The sequence below is a fragment of the Heptranchias perlo genome, unplaced genomic scaffold (genome assembly GCF_035084215.1).
Source record: "Heptranchias perlo isolate sHepPer1 unplaced genomic scaffold, sHepPer1.hap1 HAP1_SCAFFOLD_598, whole genome shotgun sequence".
NCBI classification, from domain to species: domain Eukaryota; kingdom Metazoa; phylum Chordata; class Chondrichthyes; order Hexanchiformes; family Hexanchidae; genus Heptranchias; species Heptranchias perlo.
In genome coordinates this window covers 119,404-130,000 of record NW_027139621.1, presented here as the reverse complement: position 1 = coordinate 130,000, position 10,597 = coordinate 119,404, and the positions used below count along the sequence as shown (strand labels likewise).

Sequence of the window (10,597 nt, the reverse complement as noted above, 5' to 3'; positions counted from 1 at the left end):
AATAACACTCTGCTTTCTGTTTTTTCCTTCCGAGTGGATAACTTCACATTTATCCACATTATACTGCATCTGCCATGTATTTACCCACTCACTCAACTTGTCTAAATCGCCTTGAAGCCTCTTTGCATCCTCCTCACAACTCACAATCCCACCTAGTTTTGTGTCGTCAGCAAATATATAAGAACATAAGAACATAAGAAATTGGAGCAGGAGTAGGCCAATCGGCCCCTCGAGCCTGCTCCGCCATTCAATAAGATCATGGCTGATCTGATCCCCAACCACAAATCTAAAGAACACAAGAAGTCGGAGCAGGGACCCGGCCACATAGCCCCTGGGCCCTCTCCGCCACCCACAGGGCATTGACCGATCCGAACTCAGCTTCATGTCCAATTTCCTGCCCGCTCCCCATAACCCCTAATTCCCTTTACTTCTAGGAACTGTCTATTTCTGTTTTAAATTTATCTAATGATGTAGCTTCCACAGCTTCCTGGGGCAGCAAATTCCACAGGACCTACCACCCTCTGAGTGAAGAAGTTTCTCCCTCATCTCAGTTTTGAAAGAGCAGCCCCTTATTCTAAGATTATGCCCCCTAGTTCTAGTTTCACCCATCTTTGGGAACATCCTTACTGCATCCACCCGATCAAGACCCTTCACAATCTTATATGTTTCAATAAGATCGCCTCTCATTCTTCTGAACTCCAATGAGTAGAGTCCCAATCTACTCAACCTCTCCTCATATGTCCGCCCCCTCATCCCCGGGATTAACCGAGTGAACCTTCTTTGTACTGCCTCGAGAGCAAGTATGTCTTTTCTTAAGTATGGAGACCAAACTATTGTGAATAGCAGGGGTGGCCGGGGGTCACACGCGGTGGTTTGACTGACGATGTCCACGTACACTGACCTACGTGGGCTGATAGTCGGGGGCTGTTTACTGGGTCGAAGCTGAGTTTATATTGGGGATTGATCCGATGTTCCATTCCACATTCCTCCTCCTCCACACAGGCTCGATCGGACTGCAGCCTCTCCAACTGGAAACTGGTCTCCTCCCACCAGGATCGGAGAGTGGCCGTTCGCTCGGACAAAACCACCTCGTCGTTCACCCGCACCGTCACCTGGGAACAAACATCTTCAGAGACACATCGGGACAGAGGGATTTCAGCCCCGTCCCACAATGGGGGGAGGGGCGGGGAAACCTCACTTGGTGCTGAACCCATCTCCAATCACGGGGCCTGGGAGGGAGGGAGGGAGGGAGGGGGGAGGGCCCAAGCGGGGCCTTGTGAAAGCTGCAGCCTGTTCACGTCTCAACACGAGCCGGTCGAGGGATAACCGGTCACTCGCCGCGGCCTTGGGTAACTATAACCGGTCACTCACCGTGGCCTTGGGTAACTATAACCGGGTCACTCACCGTGGCCTGGGTCCTGATAACCGGTCACTCACCGTGGCCTGGGGTCCTGATAACCGGTCACTCACCGTGGCCTGGTCGTTAACGATAACCGGTCACTCACCGTGGCCTGGGGTCCTGATAACCGGTCACTCACCGTGGCCTGGGGTTAACGATAACCGGTCACTCACCGTGGCCTGGGGTTAACGATAACCGGTCACTCGCCGCGGCCTTGGGTCCTGATAACCGGTCACTCACCGCGACCTGGGGTCAATGATAACCGGTCACTCACCGTGACCTGGGGTCAATGATAACCGGTCACTCACCGTGACCTGGGGTCAATGATAACCGGTCACTCACCGTGGCCTGGGGGGTCAATGATAACCGGTCACTCACCGTGGCCTGGGATCAATGATAACCGGTCACTCACCGTGGCCTGGGATCAATGATAACCGGTCACTCACCGTGGCCTGGGGTCAATGATAACCGGTCACTCACCGTGACCTGGGATCAATGATAACCGGTCACTCACCGTGGCTGGGTCAATGATAACCGGTCACTCACCGTGACCTGGGGTCAATGATAACCGGTCACTCACCGTGACCTGGGGTCAATGATAACCGGTCACTCACCGTGGCCTGGGGTCAACGATAACCGGTCACTCACCGTGGCCTGGGGTCAACGATAACCGGTCACTCACCGCGGCCTGGGCGTCAACGATAACCGGTCACTCACCGCGGCCTGGGTCAATGATAACCAGTCACTCACCGTGACCTGGGGTCAATGATAACCGGTCACTCACCGTGACCTGGGGTCAATGATAACCGGTCACTCACCGTGACCTGGGGTCAATGATAACCGGTCACTCACCGTGACCTGGGGTCAATGATAACCGGTCACTCACCGTGACCTGGGGTCAATGATAACCGGTCACTCACCGTGGGCCTGGGATCCCTGTCCAGTGGTTGATCCGATCCTCCAGCACTGAAGGCCGGCTGCTGTGTACCGGGAGCTGACTGTGTTCACCGCCGTCTCCGAGACCTCGAGCACCAAACCCAGCTCCTCCGAAAAACAGCAACTCAGTGACTGGAAAAAGAGTGGGGCTGGATCAGTCCCGGGGGAGGGGGAAAGATGGACACCGGGGGAGGGAGGGGACGGGAGGGAGGGGGGGGGAGGAGAGAGAGAGGGAAATCGAGGGGGAGTAGGAATCGAGGGGGTGGGGGGACCGGGAGAGGGGAGGGGAGGACCGGGGGGGGGGGGGGTAGGGGAGGGGAGGAGGATCTGGGGGTAGTGGAGGTGGTGGGAGGGGGTCCGGGGGGGGTAGGGGAGGGGGACGGGACGCGGGGGGGAAATCGAGGGGGAGGGAGAGGGGAGGAATCGAGGGGGAGGGAGAGGAGGACCGGAGGAGGAGAGGGGGATCGGGACCTGGGGGGGGAGGGGAGGACCGGAGGGGGGGGAAAATCGAGGGCGAGGGCGGGGAGGGGGAGGGGGAGGGGAAGGGGAAATCGAGGGGGGAGGAGGAGGGGGGAGGAGGAGGGGGGAGGAGGAGGGGGGAGGAGGAGGGGGATCGGGGGGAGGGGGAGGGGGCGTGGGGGGTCGGGGGACCAGGGGAGGGGGACCATGTACACAGCTCCTGTTCCCGAGGCCGGAGTGCCAGTCACTCACCGCTGACGTCCCTGTTTGAAATGTTGAGGTCGATCCCACAGTTTCCTGCGATGGCCATCTCCAGCAGACATGTGATCAGTCCCCCGTCACTCACATCGTGGCCAGCAGTAATAACACGCTCTGGGGAGAGGGGAAAGGAACAGTGAGAGACGGCGAGGGACAGCGGCCAGTCCAGGAGAATTTTTTTAGCCATCAAGAGGTGCAGGAAGGGGCAGTTCTGGATTCAGTTTTCGGGAATGAAGCTGGGCAGGTGGAAGGAGTATCAATGGGACAGCATTTTGGTGGGAGTGATCATAATACAGTTAGTTTTAGCATAGATATGGAAAAGGACAAAGACAGAGCAGGAGTTGAAGTTTTCAATTGGGGAAAGGCCAATTTTAAACTGAGAAGTGATTTAACAAAAGTAAACTGGAAACAGCGACTTGAAGATAAATCAGTGTCAGAGCAGCGGGAGACATTCAAAGTAAACACGTTCCCACAAGAAAAAGGGAGGGCTGCCAAATCTAGAGCCCCCTGGGATGACAAGAAGCATTCAGGGTAAAATAAGGCAGAAAAGGGAAGCTTATGTCAGACACCGAGAGCTCAATACTGCAGAAAACCCAGAGGATAGAAAGTGCAGGGGTGAAATTAAACAGGAAATTAGGAAAGCAAAGAGAGGGCATGAAAAATACTGACAAATAAAATCAAGGAAAACCCAAAAGTGTTTTATAAATACATAAAGAGCAAGAGGATAACTGAGGAAAGAGTAGGGCCTATTAGAGACCAATAAGGTAACCTGTGTGTGGAGGCAGAAGATGTGGGGATGGTTCTTAATGAATACTTTGTGTCTGTCTTCACAAAGGAGAGGGACGATGCAGAGATTGAAGTTAAGGAGGAGGAGTGTGAAATATTGGATGGGGTAAACTTAGTGAGAGAGGAAATATTAAGGGATTTAGCATCTTTGAAAGTGGATAAATCACCAGTCTCGGATGAAATGTATCCCAGGCTGCGAAGAGAAGCCAGGGAGAAATAGCGGAGGCTCTGACCATCATTTTCCAATCCTCCATGGCAACAGGCATAGTGCCGGAGGATTGCTAACATTGTACCATTGTTTAAAAAGGGAGAAAGAGATAGACCGAGTAATTATAGGCCAGTCAGTCTAACCTCGGTGGTGGGCAAATTATTGGAATCAATTCCAAGGGACAGCATAAATAGTAACTTAGAAAGGCACGGAGTAATCAAGGACAGTCAGCATGGATTTGTTGAGGGAAGGTCGTGTCTGACGAACTTGATTGAATTTTTTGGGACAGTAACAAGGAGGATCGATGAGGGTAGCACAATTGATGTAGTCTACATGGATTTTAGCAAGGCTTTTGACAAGGTCCCACATGGCAGACTGGTCAAAAAAGTAAAAGCCCATGGGATCCAAGGGAATGTGGCAAATTGGATCCAAAATTGGCTCAGTGGCAGGAAGCAAAGGGTAATGGTCGACGGGTGTTTTTGTGACTGGAAGGCTGTTTCCAGTGGGGTCCCTTGCTTTCTGAGGTAAATATTGATGATTTAGATTTGAATGTAGGGGGCTTGATCAAGAGGTTTGCAGATGATACAAAAATTGGCCGTGTGGTTGATAGTGAGGAGGAAAGCTGTAGACTGCAGGAAGATATTAATGGACTGGTCAGATGGGCAGAAAAGTGGCAAATGGAATCTGGAGAAGTGTGAGGTAATGTATTTAGGGAGAGCAAATAAGGCAAATGGGAGGATATTGAGAGGTGTAGAGGAAGTGAGGAACCTTGGAGAGCATGTCCACAGATCCCTGAAGGTAGCAGGACAGGTAGATAAGGTGGTTAAGAAGGCATACGGGATACTATCCTTTATTAGCCGAGCCATAGAATATAAGAGCAGGGAGGTTATGCTGGAACTATATAAAACACTAGTTAGGCCACAGCTTGAGTACTGCGTACAGTTCTGGTCACCACATTATAGGAAAGATGTGATTGCACTAGAGAGAGTACAGAGGAGATTTGTGAGGAGTTTGCCAGGAATGGAGAATTTTAGCTATGAGGAAAGATTGGATAGGCTGGGGTTGTTTTCATTGGAACAGGGGAGGCTGAGGGGAGATTTAATTGAGGTGTAGAAAATTATGAGGGGCCTGGATTGAGTGGATAGGGAGGACCTATTTCCCTTTGCAGAGGGACCAGTGACCAAGGGGCATAGATTTAAAGTAATTGGTAGAAGGATTAGAGGGTGGTGGGGGTCTGGAACTGACTCCCTGAGAGGGTGGGAGAGGCAGAAACCCTCAACTCATTTAAAAAGTACCTGGATGTGCACCTGAAGTGCTGGAACCTACAGGGCTACGGACCAAGAGCTGGAAAGTGGGATTAGGCTGGATAGGTCTTTTTCGGCCGGCACGGACACGATGGACTGAATGGCCTCCTTCTGTGCTGCAAATTCCTGTAAGGATTCTATGATGAACAGCGGAGAGGGAGAGTGTGCTGGAAACACTGGAGAAGGTGGGAGACACACTGTGGGCTCCAGGACTCACCCGCCAGGAGTTGCTGGGTGACGGTGAAACAGGAGACCAGGTTGTGCGGACGGTCCAAGTCAGGGCAATCATTCCCGATCTGTGAGTAACACTGAGCCAAGGCACCTCCTCCCAGTCGGTACTGACCAGGAGTGATCGGTACATACAGGAGCAGCCCTGAAACAAGGAAAGAGAGAGAGAGAGAGAGAGAGAGAGAGTGAGTGAGTCAGCCCTGAAACAAGGAGAGAGTGGGTCAGCCCAGTACCCGGACCCCGAGACTCGGACCCGCACCCCCACGGGCCCGCGCTGCCCCCCGGCCCTCCCCCCAGGCCCGCGCTGCCCCCGCCCCCCCCCCCCCGGACCCGCGCCGCCCCCCCGGCCCCCCCCCCCCGGGCCCGCGACGCCCCCCAGCACCCCCCCGGGCCCGCGCTGCCCCCCACCCCTTCCCCCAGGCCCGCGCTGCCCCCCCACCCCTTCCCCCAGGCCTGCGCTGCACCCCCACCCTATCAGTGATTGATACTGTACCTTGTCCATGGGGATTTTTCAGGTCTGGGGTTACAGTGTCGGTGATGTTAGGACACACGGCGTAAACAGAGACCACAAGGGAACCTGCGAATCAGGAGAGAAATCATCGTCATTCAGGAGAACGGAAAGAACGACAGCTCCCTGGGTGACTAAAGAGAGCGAAGATTAAAAGGAGGCTTCTGACTAATGTCAGGTTCATAATACAGCAGAGAACAGGCTGAATACAGACAGTACAGAGGAGATTTAAACAAGGGAAGAGGGGCAATGAGAGAGTATGGGAATAGATTAGCAGCTAACATCAAAGGGGAACCCAAAAGTCTTTCATAAAGATATAAATAGTAAAAGGGCAGTGAAAGGAAGGGTGGGGCCGATTCAGAGGCAGAGGGCATGGCTGAGGCACTAAATGAACACTTGGCATCTGTCTTCACTGGAGAAGAGGATGCTGCACTTGTATCAGTAAAGGAGGAGGTGGTCGTGATATTGGAGAGGATTAAAATAGATAAAGAGGAGGTGATTAAAAGATTGGCAGTGCTCAAAGTCGAAACGTCCCCGGGCACGATGGGATGTATCCCAGGTTACTGAGGGAAGTGAGGGTGGAAATTACAGAGGGTCTGGCCACAGTCTTCCAAACATCTGCAGATATGGGGACGGTACCGCAGGACTGGGGGATTGCAAATGTTTACACCCCTGTTCAAAAAAGGGGAGAGGGGTAAAGCTGGCACTCACAGGCCAGTCAGTCCAACGTCGGTGATGGGGAAACTTTCAGAGACAATAATCTGGGACAGAATTAATTGGCACTTGGAAGGTCTGGGCTAATGAATGAAAGTCAGCACGGATTTGTTAAAGGGAAATTGTGTTTGACTAACACGATCAAGTTCCTCGATGGGTTAACGGATAGGGTCGATGAGGGGAGTGAGGTTGATGTTGTGGATATGGACTTTCAAAGGACATTTGATAAAGTGCCACATAATAGATTTGTTCCAAAAATGTGATTAGAGGGACAGTGACAGTGTGTCTCTGAAATTAGCTCGGGGACAGGAAGCAGAGAGTCGTGGTGAACGGTTGTTTTTCAGACTGGAGGGAAGTATACAGTGGTGTTCCCCAGGGGTCAGTATTAGGACCACTGCTCTCTTTCATATATATTAATGACCTGGACTTGGGTATAGAGGGTATAATTTCAAAGTTTGTAGAGGACACGAAACTCAGAAATGTAGTAAACGATGAGGAGGATAGTGACAGACTGGTGAAATGGGCAGACACATGACAGATGGAATTTAACACAGAGAAGTGTGAAGTGATACATTTTGGTCAGAAGAATGAGGAGAGGCAAAATAAATAAAATGGTTCAATTTTAAAGGGGGTGCAGGAACAGAGACCCCAGGGGTTGTGTGTACAGAAATCTTTGGAAGTGGCAGGACAGGTTGAGAAGGCTGTTAAAAAGTATACGGGATCCTGGGCTTTATTAATAGAGGGATCGAGTACAAAAACAAGGAAGTTATGCTAAACCTTTATAAAACACAGGTTCATAGCTCCTTGAAAGTGGAGTCACAGGTGGATAGGGTGGTGAAGAAGGCATTCAGCATGCTTGGTTTCATTGGTCAGAACATTGAATACAGGAGTTGGGATGTCTTGTTGAAGATGTACAAGACATTAGTAAGGCCACACTTGGAATACTGTGTACAGATCTGGTCACCCTATTATAGAAAGGATATTATTAAACTAGAAAGAGTGCAGAAAAGATTTACTAGGATGCTACCGGGACTTGATGGTTTGACTTACAGGGAAAGGTTAGACAGACTGGGACTTTTTTTCCCTGGAGAGTAGGAGGTTAAGGGGTGATCTTATGGAAGTCTATAAAATAATGAGGGGCATAGATAAGGTCGATAGTCAAAATCATTTCCCAAAGGTAGGGGAGTCTATAACGAGGGGACATAGATTTAAGGTGAGAGGGGAGAGATACAAAAGGGTCCAGAGGGGCAATTTTTTCACTCAAAGGGTGGTGAGTGTCTGGAACGAGCTGCCAGAGGCAGTAGTGGAGGCGGGTACAATTTTGTCTTTTAAAAAGCATTTGGACAGTTACATGGGTAAGATGGGTATAGAGGATATGGGCCAAGTGCAGGCAATTGGGACTAGCTTAGTGGTATAAACTGGGCGACATGGACATGTTGGGCCGAAGGGCCTGTTTCCATGTTGTAACTTCTATGATTCTATGATAACACTGGTTAGGCCTCAGCTGGAGAATTCTGGGCATCACACCTTAGGAAAGATGTGAAGGTCTTCGAGATGGTGCAGAAGAGATTTACTGGAATGGTACCAGGGATGAGAGACTTTAGTTACGTGGATAGACTGGAGAAGCTGGGGTTGTTCTCCTTGGAACAGAGAAGGTTAAGGGGAGATTTGATCGAGGTGTTTAAGATCATGAAGGGTCTAGACAGAGTAGATAGAGAGAAACTGTTCCCATTGGCAGAAGGGTCAAGAACCAGAGGACACAGATTTAAGGTGATTGGTAAAGGAACCAAAGGTGACATGAGGAAAAACTTTTTTACACAGTGAGTGGTTAGGATCTGGAATGCACTGCTTGAGGGGGTGGTGGAGGTAGATTCAATCTTGGCCTACAAAAGGGAACTGGATAAGTAATTGAAAGGAGAAAATTTGGAGGGCTACGGGGATAGGGCGAGGCAGTGGGACTAGCTGGATTGCTCTTGCATACAGCCAGCACTGGTTCGATGGGACGAATGGCCTCCTCCTGTGCTGTACAATACTATGATTCTATGACAGGGCCCGGGTGACTCTCCTTACCTGGTGCCTTCACTGTCTCCCCTCCCACTCGAGCCGCCATACTCAGAGAATCCTTCCCACCATCCACTGCAACTCCCAGCTCGGCCATCACACGGCACATGGCCACACAGGCATCGTACAAGGCGGCCCCCTCACCCGGCAGCTTGGCAGGCCACATCCAGTTACCGCTACACTTCACATCCTGGAACAGAGAGTACAGGTCACCTCACACCGAGGGACACTACAGTCAGGGTCAGGACAGGTCACCTCACACCGAGGGACACTACAGTCAGGGTCAGGATAGGTCACACCAAGGGAAAGGGCAGTCAGGGTCAGGACAGGTCACACCGAGGGACACTACAGTCAGGGTCAGGACAGGTCACCTCACACCGAGGGACACTACAGTCAGGGTCAGGACAGGTCACCTCACACCGAGGGAAAGGGCAGTCAGGGTCAGGACAGGTCACACCGAGGGACACTACAGTCAGGGTCAGGACAGGTCACCTCACACCGAGGGAAAGGGCAGTCAGGGTCAGGACAGGTCACACCGAGGGAAAGGGCAGTCAGGGTCAGGACAGGTCACACCGAGGGACACTACAGTCAGTGTCAGGACAGGTCACCTCACACCGAGGGAAAGGGCAGTCAGAGTCGGGACAGGTCACACCGAGGGAAAGGGCAGTCAGGGTCAGGACAGGTCACACCGAGGGACACTACAGTCAGTGTCAGGACAGGTCACCTCACACCGAGGGAAAGGGCAGTCAGAGTCGGGACAGGTCACCTCACACCGAGGGAAAGGGCAGTCAGGGCCAGGACAGGTCACCTCACACCGAGTGAAAGGGCAGTCAGGGCCAGGACAGGTCACCTCACACCGAGGGACACTACAGTCAGGGTCAGGACAGGTCACCTCACACCGAGGGAAAGGACAGTCAGGGTCAGGACAGGTCACCTCACACCGAGGGAAAGGGCAGTCAGGGTCAGGACAGGTCACCTCACACCGAGGGAAAGGGCAGTCAGGGTCAGGACAGGTCACAGCGAGCGAGGGACACGACTTCAGGTCAGGACAGGTCACAGCGAGCGAGGGACACGACGTCAGGTCAGGACAGGTCACAGCGAGCGAGGGACACTACGTTCGGTCAGGACAGGTCACAGCGAGAGAGGGACACTACGTCAGGTCAGGACAGGTCACAGCGAGCGAGGGACACTACGTCAGGTCAGGACAGGTCACAGCGAGCGAGGGACACTACGTCAGGTCAGGACAGGTCACAGCGAGCGAGGGACACTACGTCAGGTCAGGACAGGTCACAGCGAGCGAGGGACACTACGTCAGGTCAGGACAGGTCACAGCGAGCGAGGGACACGACGTCAGGTCAGGAGAGGTCCGAGCGAGCGAGGGACACTACGTCAGGTCAGGACAGGTCACAGCGAGCGAGGGACGCTACGTTCGGTCAGGACAGGTCACAGCGAGCGAGGGACACGACGTCAGGTCAGGAGAGGTCCGAGCGAGGGACACGACGTGAGGTCAGGAGAGGTCCGAGCGAGGGACACGACGTCAGGTCAGGAGAGGTCCGAGCGAGGGACACGACGTCAGGTCAGGACAGGTCACAGCGAGCGAGGGACACTACGTCAGGTCAGGACAGGTCACAGCGAGCGAGGGACACGACGTCAAGTCAGGACAGGTCACAGCGAGGGAGGGACACGACGTCAGGTCAGGACAGGTCACAGCGAGCGAGGGACACGACGTCAGGTCA

General features: G+C 52.8%; 1 protein-coding gene across 1 annotated transcript in view; it reads right to left on the bottom strand.

The window, feature by feature from the left end:
* LOC137316644 (phosphoribosylformylglycinamidine synthase-like) overlaps nt 1–10,597 on the bottom strand; it is a 127,463-nt gene that overhangs the window by 1,368 nt on the left and 115,498 nt on the right. Inside the window, 5 exon segments of the mRNA XM_067980493.1 lie at nt 902–1,112; nt 3,047–3,166; nt 5,568–5,723; nt 6,072–6,155; nt 8,871–9,051. Of these exon segments, the coding sequence (XP_067836594.1) occupies nt 949–1,112; nt 3,047–3,166; nt 5,568–5,723; nt 6,072–6,155; nt 8,871–9,051 (705 nt within the window). The 3' untranslated portion in view covers nt 902–948.